The 17,029-nt window shown below is 41.0% G+C and overlaps 2 protein-coding genes across 2 annotated transcripts in view; both read left to right on the top strand.

Moving 5' to 3' along the window:
* Positions 1-17,029, top strand: part of LOC117425226 (uncharacterized) — a 159,010-nt gene that overhangs the window by 64,326 nt on the left and 77,655 nt on the right. The gene's annotated exons all lie outside the window — the stretch shown is intronic.
* The window catches only part of LOC131698941 (C-type lectin domain family 4 member E-like), a 43,639-nt gene that overhangs the window by 2,263 nt on the left and 24,347 nt on the right, over positions 1-17,029 (top strand). The window contains exons 2-5 of the mRNA XM_058994028.1: positions 5,662-5,763; positions 10,060-10,149; positions 10,318-10,469; positions 10,703-10,860. Coding sequence (XP_058850011.1) covers positions 5,662-5,763; positions 10,060-10,149; positions 10,318-10,469; positions 10,703-10,860 — 502 coding nt within the window. The remainder of the gene's footprint in view (positions 1-5,661; positions 5,764-10,059; positions 10,150-10,317; positions 10,470-10,702; positions 10,861-17,029) is intronic.

Below are 17,029 nucleotides of genomic sequence, written 5' to 3'. Positions count from 1 at the left end.
TGTGTGTGTGTGTGTTTGTTTGTTTGTAGGGTGGTGGTGTGTGTTTGGAGATCCCGTAATGGGGTCTCATTCAGGAGGGCTGGGGGCTCTCACTCGCCGACATGGGGTCCGTTGCCTGCCTGACCCCGGGGTTTCGGTGTAGGAGTGTCTGCTGGCAGTAGGAGAGGTGGTGGGGTTTGAGAATATTATGTCAGCGTCAAGGATGAATAAAGCGCTGGTAATTTTTTTAGTGGAGGTGTCTCTGGTAAACAAGCTGGTAGAGGAAGGCTTTACAGTAAAAGGAGAATTTGTTCAGGTTTCCCCTCTAGTAACCCCGGTAACGAAAGTTATTATTTCTAATGTGCCTCCGTTTTTTTAAAAATGAGCCATTAGAAAAGAATTTAGCTCGTTTTGGTAAACTGGTTTACCTAAGGGAATCCCGCTTGGGTGCAAAAATAACAATGTTAGGCACGTCATGTCGTTTAGAAGGCAGGCGTTTGTCTTACTAAATGATCCTAATCAAGTCATTAATGTAGCCTGGAATTTTAATGTGGAAGGGATGAATTGTGTGGTGTTTGTCAGTTCTGAAATGATGAGGTGCTTTTACTGTGGAGAACAGGGACACCAGAGGAAAGCCTGCCCGAGAAAGGAGGCTAGAGCAGAAACAGGGCAGGATCAGGGTGATGCTGGCGGGGAGGAAGTCGGGGGTGTTGGGGGTGAGCGGGAGGAAGAGTTGGCTCCTGCACAGCAGCCGCAGAGCGAGCCCGTGCTGACCGAGGAGGCAGCGATCCAGAAGGAAACCGGAGCAGAACCACCAACACCACGGCCTCGCACAAAGAGACCCAGCCGTAGTCTGTCACTGACGGGTTCGGAGGAAAATACAGCTACTACTGAGAATGGTGAAGAACCATTCAAGGTAGTAGCTAAAAAGAAACGATTTCAACAGAAGGCTGCAGAGCTGCCGGATGGCAGAGCTCAGCCAGTGCAGAACTCCGAACCCATGCAGACAGGGAGACTGTGGGCTCCAGACAGGGAGTCAGTCCCTCCCAATGCGGAGGAAGAGAACACAGCAGAGGGTGAGCCGGGCGCGGTGCAAGATTCTCCGCTGGCTGAATCTCAGCCGCCTGAAACAGTGACGGCTGAGGCAGAGACCGGTGTCGAGGAGTCGGAGGGAGCTGCGGAGGAGCGGATTCTCGGGGGCGAGCGAGAGGACAGCGCAGAAGAGATGGAGGGGGAGCACTCTGACTCCTTGCTTATCTCAGACATCCCTGACAGCCAACCCTTCAGTAAGAAAAAGTTATACACGCTTGAGCAGGTAAATGATTTTATGACAGAAACAAAAGGGAAAAGGGGAGTAGAAATAGAGAGTTTTTTTTCCCTGATTTAAGGTTATTTCTCCACTCCGCTCACGTTATTGCAAGGAAAGAAGAATTTGATCAGCCAAAACGTTATAGATTTAAAAAAAAATGTTCAGAAAATTAAGAAAGATCTTAACAGTGGTTCAAAATCTCTTGTTTAAAAATGACTGTGTTTTATGAAACTTCTTTTATTACTTTTTTCAGTCTGTTAGTTTTTTTAGCTATGATGGAAAGGTGCGTTTTTGTTTCTTTTAATCTAAACGGCTGCAGACAGTCTTTTAAGAGGGCGCAGCTAGTTGAGTTTTTAGAGCAGAAGCAGGCGTGGGTGGTGTTTCTGCAGGAAACGCACTCGGATCAGGAGAATGAGGAGGCGTGGCGAGCGGAGTGGAAGGGCTGTGCATGATGAGTCACGGCGCTAGTACTAGTGCAGTAGTAGCCGTGCTTTTTAAACCCAGCCTAGGGGCAGTTTTATTAGATATGGATGAAATCGAGAAAGGGAGGATTTTAAAAGTAAGAGCTAGGCTGGGCAGTACAGTGTATGTTTTTATTAATATTTATGCCCCCAATAGAGGGGGGGAACAAATTTTATTTTTTTAAAAATTAAAGCAAGCTCTTTTTAATATTAATAATAACGATGTGGTGGTACAAGGAGGAGATTTTAATTGTAGTGTTAATTTTAATATTGATAGAAATAATGATGAACCACACCCTCAGTCCTCCAGAGAGCTGGCTGCATTGAGTCCAGTGACCTGGTTGACATATGGAGATGCCTGCACCCCAGTTCAAGACAATACACCTGGTCTCAGTATCACACAAACTGTGTATATATATAGAGCGAGACTAGACCGGTTTTATACTTCTAAAATTTATTATTTAAATAAATTTATCAAAGCAAGAATCATCCCCCAGTAGTCTCTCTGACCACCACTGTCTATTAATTACAGTAATAATTCAATCAGAACCCCACAGAACAGCTTACTGGCATTTCAATGTAAAATTATTACAAGATGTAAAATTCAAGCAACAATTCAAACTTTTTTGGATAATTTGGAAAAAAGAAAAAGCACAGTATAAAGATTTAAGACAGTGGTGGGTGACATTGGCAAAATACAAATTAAAAGTTTTTGTCAACAATAAATACTATAAATGCAACCAGGTCACTGAACACAGCCGTGAGAGAGCTGGAGTCAAAAATCCTCCTCCTAGAGGAAAGTTTAAATTCAGAATTTAAAGAACAGACCCTGGAGAACCTAAAAGAGCAGAAACTTGCGCTGGGGAGCTTGCTGAAGGAAAGAGTGAAGGGGGCGATTGTGCGTTCCAGATTCATGGAGTTCAGAGACATGGATGCCCCCACCAGTTTCTTCTTCAACCTGTAAAGGAGAGCGGACAGTAGACAGCTGTGCTGTATCAGGACTCTTGGTGGGAAAGAACTATACACCCGGGAGGAAATCAGCAGAGAGGTGGTGCATTTTTACAAGGAACTTTATAATAAAGAACTCTGCAACCTAGAGGTCACTGAGCGGCTGCTCCATGGGTTACCCAGCCTCAGTGAGGAGGAGCAGATTCAGCTGGATGCACCGCTGACCCACCAGGAGATGACTGCCGCTGTCAAGCAGCTCTCCAGCGGAAAGGTTCCCGGGATCGATGGACTGCCAGCAGAATTTTATAATATTTTCTGGGATATAATGGGGGAGGATTTGCACCAGGTTCTGAGAGAGAGCCTCAGCCACAAGGAACTGCCTCTTAGCTGCCGTAGGACAGTGGTTACACTGCTGCCCAAGAAGGGAGACCTTTGCCAGCTTAAGAATTGGAGACCTATGTCACTTTTATGTTCTGATTTAAAGATTTTATCCAAAACAATCGCTAATAGATTAAAAACAGTTATTGGAACTGTGGTCCATATGGATCAAACATATTGTATACCGGGTCGCTCTATTTTTGATAACTTATTTTTTATTAGAGATTTTTTAACTGTAAGTGATATTTGTGATTTGAATGTAGGAATGGTCTCCCTGGATCAAGAGAAGGCTTTCGATAGAGTCGACCACACCTACCTCTTTAAAACACTGGAGGCTTTCGGGTTCGGCCCTGGTTTTATCTCTTATATTCTGGTTTTATATTCCAACATTTTTAGTATTTTAAAGATCAACAATGGGCTGAGTCAGCCCTTCCCAGTGTGCAGGGGTATAAGGCAGGGCTGCGCCCTGTCTGGTATGCTGTATTCATTGTCTATAGAGCCACTGTTGCATCTTCTGAGGGGCAGGTTGTCTGGCTGGGCAGTGCCTGCCTCACCCGTCCCTGTCTCTGTGAAAGTATCAGCTTACACTGATGATGTGAACGTGTTTGTATGTAGCGATGGGGACGTCCAGGTCCTAGAGGAGAGCTTGGCAGTGTTTCAGAGAGCATCTTCAGCACGGATAAACTGGGAAAAATGCAACACCTTTCTGTCAGGCAGCTGGCAGGAGGGGGGTCCCCCCATGCTGCCTCAGGCCCTGCAGTGGGATCGGACTGGGATTAAGGTGCTGGGGGTGTTCTTTGGGACAGAGCTTTTCATGCAGAGGAATTGGGAGGGCCTGGTGGATAAGGTGAGGGGGCGGCTGCTCAGCTGGCAGGGGCTGCTGGCTCAGCTGTCATGAAGGGGGGCAAGGCCTGGTCAGCATTGCCAGCAGGGTGGCAGCTTTCAGACTGCAGGCAGTGAAGAGGCTCCTGTACGCCGAGGAAGGGGCTCACTGGAGAGAGATACCCTTTTATTTTCTGAGACGGGTAGGAGGAATGGGGTTAGATCGCAACTTGTTTTTAATTGATTTCTCCAGGCTAGACAAGACAGGTTTCCCCTCTTTTTATGTGAATGTTTTTAAAGTGTGGCAGACAGTAAGCGTGGAGAGGGAGGAGGGGTCGGTGACAGGCCAGTCTCTACTGGAGGAACCCCTCTTCTTTAATCTCCTTTTTCCCATTCAGTTTTTTCAGTCGGGGGCACTGTGTGCCAGTTTTGTCAGGGCTGGTGTAACCCGACTGGCTCACCTGATCAAGTCAGGGCCCCCCTGTTGGATCTCAGCAGCTCAGCTGGCTAGGCGGCTGGGCTGGCATTCAGAGAGGCTGGCGGAGAAGATGATTCATGAGTTGAAGAACTCTCTCTCACCAAAGCTCAAGGAGGCTTTGGGGGAGGGAATAGCTGGGGGGCCTGATCAGGGAGGGGACCCCTTTTTTCCCACAGTTTTTTTTATCCCCAGGTTTAGGTGAGGAAGAGGGTGGGGAAGGAGAGAGAATAAGGAAAATGGAGGGAGTTAAAAATATAGCACTCCAAGAAGCAGGGGGGAAAAAACTATACAAGCTGCATGTTTAAACAGTCCAGTCCAGCCACCTAAAAGGGTCTGTGGACACAAAATGGAGAAGCCATTTGCAGGTAGCAGAAGAGAGACAGCCAGTATGGAGGGTGCTGTACAAACTGCCTTTAAGCAAGAGAGCAGGGGACCTGCAGTGGAGGATCCTGCATTGTGCCGTGTCTACTGGAAGGTTCCTCCACAGAGTGGACCCCAGCATCAGTGCTGAGTGCTGCTTCTGTGGGGAGGAGGAGACCGTGTTCCACACATTCACTGACTGTGTCAGGCTGGGGTCGCTCTTTCACCTCTTGCAGGGGCTCCTGCAGATTCTTGGGGTAATTTTCAGCAAAGATACTTTTATTTTTGGGTTCCCCTATAGTTTTAAAAATAGGGATAGGTGTGTTTTTAATTAATTTTATTTTAGGGCAGGCAAAATTAGCCATTTTAAAATCTAGGAAAAATAAGATTTTAGAGGCAGGGCTAGCAGATGCTGCCAGATTATTTCGTATTTTAGTTGTCAGCCGGGTAATGGGTGATTTTAACTATTTTAAAATGGTCAGTAACCTGGAGGGCTTTCAGGAGAGGTGGTGTGTGGGAGATGCCTTGTGCTCACTGAGTAAGGAGAGAGAGCTCCTGTTTCTCTTTTAGTTATTTATATATATTTTGTATTGTTTTACAGTGTTTTTATTAATTTGGTATTAATCTATTTTATCGGAAAAACACTGTTTAGTTTTTTTAACATATGGGGTTTTTATTTGTTTTTTTGTGTTTTATTTACATTTTATGATCCTTTTATTTGTTTAAAATCCGTTTTTAAAGGAGAACATGATGTTTTTTAGGATTTTATGCTGATCCCCAGAGCCAGCAAGTATCTTAATTTGTTGTGTTTTACCTTTATTATTGTTATTATTATTGTTATTGTATGGATTTCAATTGTAACGAATTAATAAAGGATCGTAAAAGTCTCTCTCTCTCTCTCTCTCTCTCTCTCTCTCTCTCCTCAGACCCCACTGCTGGTAAAGCTCCTCCATACAGACAGGCTGCATTGGTCCTGGCAGGGCTGTGTGCTCTCTCAGTGGCTGCCATTATATTCCTCACAGTCTACAGTGAGTATTGCGCAACACGCCATGTACAAATTATCCATAATACAGCAGTATGCACAATTCAAAGGCAGTGAGTTGTTTTGACAGATTCAGTAACAGGTTTAGAAACTCACAGCAGCCCTGCAGCCAGTCCTGGTTTTCAGAACTCATTGAAGAATATTATTTTTCACAATTGTCCGCAATGGAATTCAAAACTAGAAATTATAAACAAGAACAAAGCCTCCATAATCGAAGGGGTTTGTCATATCGGACTGAATGGGTTGTAAACATGAAGTTATGGGAATGTGAAAGATCTGTCTCATTCATTGATATAGTGCATCACATCCAGAGGTTAAAAACAATGTGACAGAGACAATGTTAATTTCTACTGGACACCAGCTGTAATGGAACTTTATTGAGAGAATCATAGAATACAGCCTCACTGTTACACAACTTTAAAGACCCAATGTCAAAACATCTGATATGGTCAGGGATTAAAGCAATGCAGCAGTGACAGGGGGCATTTTTAATGGACACCAAAGGTAATGGAATACAAATAAGAGAATCAAAGCAAGGATGCAGCTGTGTACCAGACATTAAGACAGTAGCTCAAAGTGTCGTCTCTACGTAGCTGTAACCTCAAGTCACATGGCCTCAATATGGCACCAACACATTAAGCATGGAGTTTTTGTAACCCTGGAAATATGAACTCACTTCTTGAGATATGAGGTTTTGCAAAAAATTACACAAAGGTTCATTGTTCTTGAACGACACCCATCATCAACCAAGGGAATCGCAAAATACATACTGTATGTGTGTGTGGCAAAGTGATTAACCAACACCCGCCCACTTATTATGTCATTTCCATTATAGGATTTGATTTGTTTGGTGGTGTTTTTTTTTTTTTTTAAAGATGTAAGCCTTTTTTTTTTGTTTGTACATACATTTTAAGATGCAGGCGTTTTTTTGTGTTTGTACACAAATTAAGATGCAGGGTTTGTTTTTGTATTTGCAGTCGTTTTTTTAATTGCAAGTAAGCTTGTTTTTAATTGCAGGTAAGCATTTTTTTTGTTTGTCTGTATTTTTTTATTTGCTTGTGTTTTGCACTTCAGGGCCACTTTAAATATCTACGATTCCTAAATAAACATCACCTATGAACATTGCGTTGTCCTTAATGCAACTCTTATATATTAAGAAAACAAGGGAAACCGTATTTCATGAGGAACTGAATTTGGTACTACACCGGCAAGAATCCAAAACACAAACGCCCGTCCTAATACAAAGGTACAGTTAAAATTATATTTAAAAAGCAAAATAATATATATAATATATAATAATATATATACGAAGCCATAAGCCCGAAGTTTTGTACAGCGGTATCGGCGCTATGCTTTAGTGCGAGGGCCCAGGTTCGTGCCCGCCCTCCGCCTGTGTGTGGATTGCCTCGCCCTGTGATGAGTTAAGCAAGATAGCTACAATACATACGCAACACGTGTGTTTATTTATAATTATATTGTTTGTTTTTATATTCTGCGTTATGTATTATATTAGAGTGATTTATTATTAGTTGTGGGAAGCTGAGAGCGGACCAGAGTGATTAGTGTACTTCTAAAGAAAGCAAAACTTGTTTCCTGGCACCTGTACAAGATAGTGTTCGTGTTGAAGAGGCGGTGAGCCGGGCTCCTGTTTACTGGCACCTGTACAAGATAGTGTTCGTGTTGAAGAGGCGGTGAGCCGGGCTCCTGTTTACTGGCACCTGTACAAGATAGTGTTCGTGTTGAAGAGGTGGTGAGCCGGTCCCTTGTTTACTGGCACCTGTACAAGATAGTGTTCGTGTTGAAGAGGTGGTGAGCCTGTCCCTTGTTTACTGGCACCTGTACAAGATAGTGTTCGTGTTGAAGAGGTGGTGAGCCGGTCCCTTGTTTACTGGCACCTGTACAAGATAGTGTTCGTGTTGAAGAGGTGGTGAGCCTGTCCCTTGTTTACTGGCACCTGTACAAGATAGTGTTCGTGTTGAAGAGGTGGTGAGCCTGTCCCTTGTTTACTGGCACCTGTACAAGATAGTGTTCGTGTTGAAGAGGTGGTGAGCCTGTCCCTTGTTTACTGGCACCTGTACAAGATAGTGTTCGTGTTGAAGAGGTGGTGAGCCTGTCCCTTGTTTACTGGCACCTGTACAAGATAGTGTTCGTGTTGAAGAGGTGGTGAGCCGGTCCCTTGTTTCCTGGCACCTGTACAAGATAGTGTTCGTGTTGAAGAGGTGGTGAGTTGGTCCCTTGTTTACTGGCACCTGCACAAGATAGTTTTAATAACGGCAACTGTTATTGTAAATTAAAATTGCTGCTAATGTATACTTTTGCTGTTAACTTATATTATTGCTGCTAAAGCTGTTGTAGCTTAGTTTCAGCTGTTTATTTTTTATTTATATTTGAATCAGCACTGATTGTGAGTGTAAATGCACGTTTGTTATTTGAATTGTTTTGTTTATTATTTAATTTTCGTTTGAATATTAACTCACGGGATTAGCCGTGTTTCTTTTTGTTTTATTTATTATTGGAGTTTTTGTTTCTTTCTTGTTGTTTGTTTTGGGTTGAGCACAGGCAGTGGAAACTCATTACTCAAGCAAACAGTGATAATTGTACTGGTTTTGCCTCTCTCTATACACCCTCAAGTATTTTATTGTGGACTGCCCAATAAGAGTTATAATTTTCTGTCTGTAATAAAAACTTATTGCTTTTTAATACTGTCTTAACTGGCATTTGTTCTATGGCGAGGACTCCCACTGAAACCCCCAATTAAAATAACTTGTGCTCTCTCTCTCTCTCTCTCTCTCTCTCTCATATATATATATATAACCCTTATTAACGTGTGTCTATTTAATAATTTTGGCAGTAAAACCTATGGAGTGCCATTTGTGCCAAAACTATCCAGCCGTTAGTTTGTCAATTCGCTTGTCAATTTGTTTGTCAATTCATGAATTGGTCAATTTGTCCAGCTATTCGTCCATTAATTTGTCAATTCATAAACGTATTTCTTAATTCATCTAATAATTAATTAATTTGTCAATTCATTAATACGAAAGGCTGTACGGATATGCAAATTTCCAATCAACCAGACAAACTTCCCAACAAACAGACAAACTTCCAACTGTCAATCTCGCACTGTGCTGAAAACACTGCAACCTTTCTAGCCAATGGGAGCACACACTAATATTTGAATCTGATTTTCAATAGAGACTTGCGTCTCACTGCGCGAAGCATTGTGGTATATAGAGAGTTAGGCAAAAAAATTCTATGGAGAGTCAATGCAGGCGTACGAAATGTTGCTGGTTTTCACCATGTTAAAAAAAATGCATAAAACTTTTGAAGTAGACTTCAAATTTGCCCAAGGCCTTTCGAAGAAAACGGCAACATTAGCAAATTATGACAATACGTAGTTATTATGAAAAATGCTATTTTCTGAGTACTGTCCCGTTCGTTGGCACATGCGCAGAAACATCGCTCTAAAGAAACGTATTGATTAAATCATTTAACAGTCTGGTAACACCGGTTACTTTAGAAATACAAAACAACATAAAATATTATCAAGACACAGCAATATAGTACAGTAAACAAACTACCAGCATTTTTTTAACATGGTGAAAACCAGCAACATTTCTTACGCCTGCATTAACTCTCCATAGATTATTTTTTTGCCTAACTCTCTATATACCACAATGCTCAGCGGAGTCGAGTATCTTGTTAAGAGAATATCTTTTGAAACGCCCTTCTAAATATTATTGGCTGAAGCAGTTTTGAGTGAGGCTGGATTTTCATTGGTTAAAGTATTAGTGTGTGCTCCCATTGGCTAGAAAGTTTGCAGTGTTTTCAGCACAATGCGAGATTGACAGTTGGGAGATTGTCTGTTTGTTTGGAAGTTTGTCTGGTTGATTGGAAATTTGCAGGTCCGTACAGCCTTTCGTATTAATGAATTGACAAATTAATTAATTATTAGATTAATTAACAAATACGTTTATGAATTAGTGTATGAATTGACACATTTATGGAAGAATTGCTGGACAAATTGACCAATTCACGAATTGACAAACAAATTGACAAATTGTCAAACTAACGACTGGATAGTTTCGATGGATTAAAGGTTTGTTCAAGACTGTTGATTGGTTTCCTTAACTGTCTAAAAACAGTTCTGAGAAAAACTATCAAATCAAAAGCAACCCCAAAACCAGCAAATATGAAGTCTGTATCTAAGAAGGGTGGGGCAATGGTTTATTAAACAAATACTTAAGCATTAATTAAAAATAGTCCTGTGTCCATTATTGCATAGTGTTCACACTGGAGAAGAACTACAGCATCATCTCAGAGAATTACTCAGCACTGGACCAGTACTGCCCCGTGACAAACACCTCTTCCAAGGGTGAGTGGTTCCTTATTTCAAGGAGTGTGATTGGTGGGCTGGTCCATTCATGTCTTTGTAAGTAATGGCCTTCTTCAAGTCTATAGCTCGAGATGCTTCAGTCCATAACGAATTGGTCATTTAGATCAAACCTGTACATCATCACTGCTTCCTTCTCTCATTGAGCAGAGCGAGTTTGTGAAGCCTGTCCACAGAACTGGGATCTGTTCAATGGCAAGTGTTACTACTTCTCCACTGATAGAATGAACTGGACCTCCAGCCGTGATAACTGCACATCCCTGGGGGGGCACCTGGTGATTATAGAGAGTGATGTAGAGCAGGTACAACTGTCTTCTTTACAATGTTAGATTTTCAATACACATTTCTGTTGCTCACTTCACTGATAGCTAACACTGGAGTAGCATGTAGGATAGTAATGTGCAGAATAGTTCTTTCTCCCAGAAGCAAACATTGTTCAAATAAAAGTGAGCTTTCACTTTCAAACACTTGGCACTAGATGGCAGACTACAGGCTCAGACACAGCTCAACTGATAGAAGTTTGTTTTCTGTTCAGAGATTCCTATCGGATAAGGCTTTGATCATCACAAGGAGCTCACAAGGAGCTTACAGGTATGAAGATAAATCCTACTGGATCGGCCTGACTGACGCTGTTACTGAAGGAACCTGGCTCTGGGTGGACGGCACTCCTCTCATTGACAATGTCCAAGCAAAGTAAGAGCTTCAACCTCATTCTGAAATCACTGCTGAGGATTAATAGGATAAACCATGTTCTAAAGCAATGGTTCTCAAACTTTTTTGTTCGAGGACCACCTGAATATATATATATATATATATATATATATATATATATATATATATATATATATATATATATATATATATATATAAATATAAATTTATATATTTATCTTGGCAGACCACACAATAAACAGTACAGCTGACTGAAAATAAGCACATAAAAACAACCAACAAACTATAATACTAAGAATAACCGTAGACTTCGCTGTATTTGTTTCAATGCGACGGGTGGGCCTGTTTCTGTGTGAAGTTATTTTAAAGTTTTAAGAATGGTTTTAGTTTACTTTTCATAACATGAATTTACCGAGAGGGGCAAAAAAATTGATTGTTTTACAACAGATTTGTGTGGATTAATAATGTACACCCATGAGGTACCAGCACAGTTGGAGCTACGAATCTCCGGCTATAATTTTTAACGAATGTTAGGATGTTGCACGCTGATTGGCTGATTATCGTACAGTTATACTGTACAATGGCCAAACATATTTTTGCCAAAGCACAGTTCAATTAATAAATTATCAACACACAGCATATTAAACTCACAATAAATATACATATTGTTGTGAGAGGTCTTTTTAAAGTTTTTAAAAGGAGTAACTTTCCTTTCGTCAAATTTGATCTTTTCGGAGGCTTGACAGTGGACAAGTGGCTAGAATTGTAAGAAAAAATACAAAGCAAGGAGACAAAGATTTAACAAGTCAACAACTTAATGAAATCGAAGAAAACAAAAATGCTTGGGCAGCTGGTGTTTTTATTGATTTGAAGAAACATAAAGAAATGGTAAATTGACTTAAAAACAGCTTGTCTTGAAAATCTAAACTGTTACGATAATTTATGCTTCAATGCGTAATTCGACTAGTCAAGAGTACTCATTTTTGTTATTTTAGGCTGTTAGTGACCAAGCATTTAAAATGCCAGTAATGTATTTCTGTATTGGCTTCTCCAGGTCAGCTGTGGTACGGTGTGGATAATGAACTTTGTCTTTGCCTCCTTTTCTGTATCTTTTCATTATCAACAAAAATACATGATTGCCATTTTTAAATGCTTCGTCATTAACTAGGCAAACATTGGTGGAGTTTCCATGCGTTTTTTTTTTTTTAGCTGGAGACATTTACAGGAGAAAAATGTCTCGTGTAAAATGCATTTTTGGGTTTCCATTCACTCAGTTTATTTTACTCGAGTAAACTGGGCTTTTCACCCGACGTCATGCAAATGAATGGGAAAGGTGGGTGTTGATATGTAAATTAGCTATGCGTAAAGTACTCATGCTGTTTTTGAAGATTACTAGTGAAATGTTGTGAGAACTGGTACACGAGTGAATCTAAGATGCTGTAATAAATCAAAATACCTTGTGCCTGGTTGGTTAAAAATGTGTTTCACTGTTTTTGCCCAAATTGTTTTTCAAATGTCATTAGTGGGGTGTCATGTCGTTAGTAGTGAATACTGTTTCAACTAATTTATCTTACAACTCATTCATTAAGAATGAACTCGGAGGTATAAAATGAAACTGACCAGCAGGTATTGCAGATCACCATGGCTGAAAACCGGCAGAGGCGTTTATATATAATATATATATAAATTTCCTTTTCATTCGGAAATACAGCATATAGGGGATCAGGTGATGCTGCGTTTACTACACTGGTGTAGAAACCCTACCCGTCCGGACAGCTGACAGCTGCTGAGGAAGCATTCAACACCACGCTTGGGCAAATACGTGTAGAGGGCACTTGAAAGGGAGGTGGCAGATACTGATGAAACGGACTGAAGTGCATTAGTTCATTCCCAAAATTGCCACTGCTTGCTGTATCCTGCACAAACTCTGTCAACAGCAAAATGAGGTGTTCAGGAATCAGTTGCTGCCTGTGTGAGACAAACAAGGGGAAGGTTACCAGTGTTGCCAAGTCTTATGAGAAAAAAAGCGGCACTGCCTTTCAAAACAAGCCCAAAACAAGCACGACCCATGTTAGAGTATGGGTGTTTTTCAAATTTCAACCCGCGACTCTCAAAAAACAAGCCCAATCCTGCTTATTATAAAGCGGACTTGGCAACTGGGAAGGTTACCTCAGCCACCAGTTTCAATTGGACAGCAGCAATCTGAGGAGGCTCTGTGCCGTCAGAGATTCTCTCCTTTCTTTTAAATTGTGTTGGGTTTGCTGTTGTGTTAAATATTAATAATGAAAACAAATAAAACAATCAATACGCTCATTTGCAATTTTATTTGGTCAGTTCTGAGAGAGCGTCAACAACTTGTTGGATGTTGTTGCGCTGTTTTGGGTGATCGAGCTGGTTCATGACATCCAGTTCACAAACTATATTTATTAATGTGGAGGGCAGACACACGTTGCCTTTGAACATAGCTGGGATCAAAAAAAGGATGGGAATTAATTCAGTTAGACATTTAAGCAGCTCACTTGCTGATCGTGTTTAACTTTAGTGTAGTTTTTACAGCAAGGGTGTTCTCAAACAGCTGCTTTAATACTATAACAAGAGCATAACGCAGTTCATGGTAAGTGGTTTTATACAGAACTGTAAACCCACAAGAGATATACAACATGACAGTCCAGACGCAGCAAAAAACAATAACAAAATAGTCGCCCGCATTATCATTAAGGTGAACTACACCACTGCTAACCATAAAATCGCCCATCAGCCACTACTTTCTGCCGTCTTGGAATCCACTGTAACAACTGACCTGCTCCCTTGTAATATTTATGGTTAAGGATAAACACGCTTATTAACATTTACACGTGAAATGCGGGATTCCATGCGAAACTGGCTGTGGATTTTCCCATGTGTTTCGTCATTTACACAAGTAAATGAGATTTACCTTATCCCTCTCTTTGACCATAAGGTAAATCTCATTTACACAAGTAATTCTCCCAAACGTGCACGCGCATCGCCATTTCACGTGTAAATTGCCCCGCATGGAAACCCCATGATTATGGGTTATGTCAGCTCTGTTTACGGAGCGATTGAGATCAGTACAGAGGCTTCATTCATTTGAATTAATTACAATAAATGGAAACATTGAAAACCTCCAGTTTAATGTTTACAACAAATATAACCTCAATTCTCCAAAGCAGAAGGATATATAATAAAACTTAGGTTTTTTGAAAAATAAAAACACTTTATTTATTTATTATATCTGGTTTATAAGCGGGATAACACTCCAGAGCTTGTGTGTTGTGTTGCTTCGCTTCATGCCTCCAAACCAAATACAGCAGTATGTTAATGCAACACAACACACTCCCTGTTGTGTGTTATCCCTTACTTTACAAGCTGCTGTGTTGAGTGCACGTGAGTGCAATACATGAAAACTCCCTTGTAATAAAGACATTTTAGATACTCCAAAACTATAGATGATGGAGAGTTTAGACCTTGTTTTTTAATTTGGAGATATTCTCCATGAATGCATTTTCTTCCTGCTTCTGTAGCTGAGTTTTTAAGCTTTCAAATGTGGGGTTTGCAAGGGGATCTATAAAACTGTGCTGCTGCTTCCTTTCAGTAATTATGAAACCTTTCCACTGACCACCTGAATAGAGCCTGCGGACCACAGATTGAGAACCACTGTTCTAAAGAAACTGACAATGAAGCTACTGGGGAGACAACCACTAAATGACAACAAAACAGAAGTAATGCTGCTTGGCTATCCCTCACAATTGAGAAACATTGATTGTTTTAGTATGGTGACTGACGGGCTGGAAGTTAAATCTAGTTCTGAAGTTGGGAATCTGGGTGTGGTTTTCGACCCTAGTTTAAGCTTCGAGTCTCATATCCATAATGTCATGATGGTGTCCTTTCTTCATTTCCGGAACAAGGCCTGTCTGCACCCTATCTTCCCCATGCCCATGCAGAGAGGCTGGTGCACGTCTGTTTCTTCCAGGCTTAATTATTGTAATGCTTTACTTGCTGGTGCTTCCAAGGCTGCTGTTGGTAGGCTGCAATACATTCAGAACTCTGCCGCTCACATGTGAACTGGCTCCAAATTGGGTGCTCATATTACACCAGTTCTTGCCTCTCTGCATTGGCTGCCGGTTAAGAGCAGGATTGATTTAAAAATGTTACTGCTAACTTAAAAGGTTCTAAATGGTTTGGCCCCAGATTACATTTCTGAATTGTTAACAAGGTACCTTCCCACTAGTAACCTTCGAATCGGGGCCTGTCAAGGATTCCGGAGGCTAAGCTTCGTTGTGTGGGCGACGGGGCTTTTTGCTGTTATGCGTCTAGGCTTTGGAATAAACTTCCGCAGGTGATCAAGGACGCTAATACTTTTTATGCTTTTAAAAAATAACTACACGCATATCTAAGTACAGGCATTTCATCATGGTTAGGCTTCACTGTGCAATGTTTTATTTTATAATACGTTTTATTTTTAACAGTATGCTGTGCATTTGTTGTTTATACTATGTTTCGTTGTTCTTGGTGTTATTGTTGCATTTAGGCACTGGACAAAATAATTATTCTATTATATTAACACAGTGTGCTTCCTTTAATACAACAAACTGCCCTCCTTAGTGTCCCCTAACATGAGAGCGCTAAGATGTATCATAGCAAGTGTAATACAGCACAGTGAAAGCATGGTAAAGCATAGGTAGGCATTGGAAAGACCACAGAGGTATGGTAAAGCATATTAAAAATCATGGCAAGCCTTGGTAAAGTATAGTTAATGCATAGCATAACCATGGGAAAACTGCAAAATGACAGTGCAGGTCTACTGTGGGGAACTTTTAAAAAGCAAACAGCATTGATTAAGTGCTGCAGTGAAACTGGGTCCTATTCACAAAGCTCTAAGATTTTTGATTCTATTGTATTTTTATATTTGTTTAAGAAACTGGTAACAGTCTAGGGCTGTATCTTTAATGTGAAAACAAACAAAAAAAAAACACTTTCATGAAGTGCTGATTAAGTGTTGCAGTGAAACAGTGAGCATGTCCAGTTTAGTGCTGTGATACTGACTGGCATTGCTCCTCATCTCTTTCAGATTCTGGGTCACTAGGAGTGATGGTAAAGAGCCTGATGACTATAATGGAGAGGACCCGTCTGGTGAAGACTGTGCACAACTACAACCAAAGAGGAATTCCTATGAGACCTGGTTTGATTCTTCATGCAAAAATCAATATAAAAGGATTTGTGAAACTAAGGCATTGATAGCCTAAGAGGATAATCAGGAAAAAAATGAAACTAAAGTTAGTGAAGCACAAAGAGAGACTAGAAAGAATAGAAGAAACTCAGTTCAGATAGACAAGCATGCAGGTCACCCCCCAACATTACCATATTAACCGTTTGATTCCACATTATGAGAAAGCAGAGATAACAATGAGCTGCTGGTGGTTTGTACTGAATGAAGTCTGGCCTTGAGAACAGAATTGCATTGTTTGTTCAGAAACAATAAGAATCTCACAATATGAAAGAGCAGCTGAGATATAAAACTGATCTCAGGTATTATTATTATTATTTGTTTATTTAGCAGACGCCTTTATCCAAGGCGACTTACAGAGACTAGGGTGTGTGAACTATGCATCAGCTGCAGAGTCACTTACAATTACGTCTCACCCGAAAGACAGAGCATAAGGAGGTTAAGTGACTTGCTCACGGTCACACAATGAGTCATTGGCTGAGGTGGGATTTCAACCGGGGACCTCCTGGTTACAAACCCTTTTCTTTAACCACTGGACCACACAGCCTCCTACAAGTAGTTTTGCAACATGAACAGAAAGGTCAGTGTTTATTTAAAACCACTGCACACACGCACCCAGGGGACTCCCTAACCCTGATCTCCTGTAAAATAAATAAATATTGGATTTGCCCAAATATAATGTGAAAGTTCTCTGGGAGGCTAGGAACAGTTATCATGTTCACCACGTAGATTGGGACAGACAGAAAGACACGATCAGTGCAGAAAGCTCCACATCTTAACAAGATTGGGAATCAAAGGCTTAATCATAATGATGGGGAGATTCAACCTGATTCCTCACAGGGAGGGGCCAGCCCTACCTAACTGATAGAAGCACACCCCCACAAACAGTCTGGATCAGCACACTGATGAAGGCACCAGCCGAAACGATGGTCTACTTGACTATTC

Source organism: Acipenser ruthenus, chromosome 20, assembly GCF_902713425.1.
Source record: "Acipenser ruthenus chromosome 20, fAciRut3.2 maternal haplotype, whole genome shotgun sequence".
In the NCBI taxonomy this organism is placed as follows: domain Eukaryota; kingdom Metazoa; phylum Chordata; class Actinopteri; order Acipenseriformes; family Acipenseridae; genus Acipenser; species Acipenser ruthenus.
This window is presented reverse-complemented; position numbering and strand designations above follow the sequence as displayed.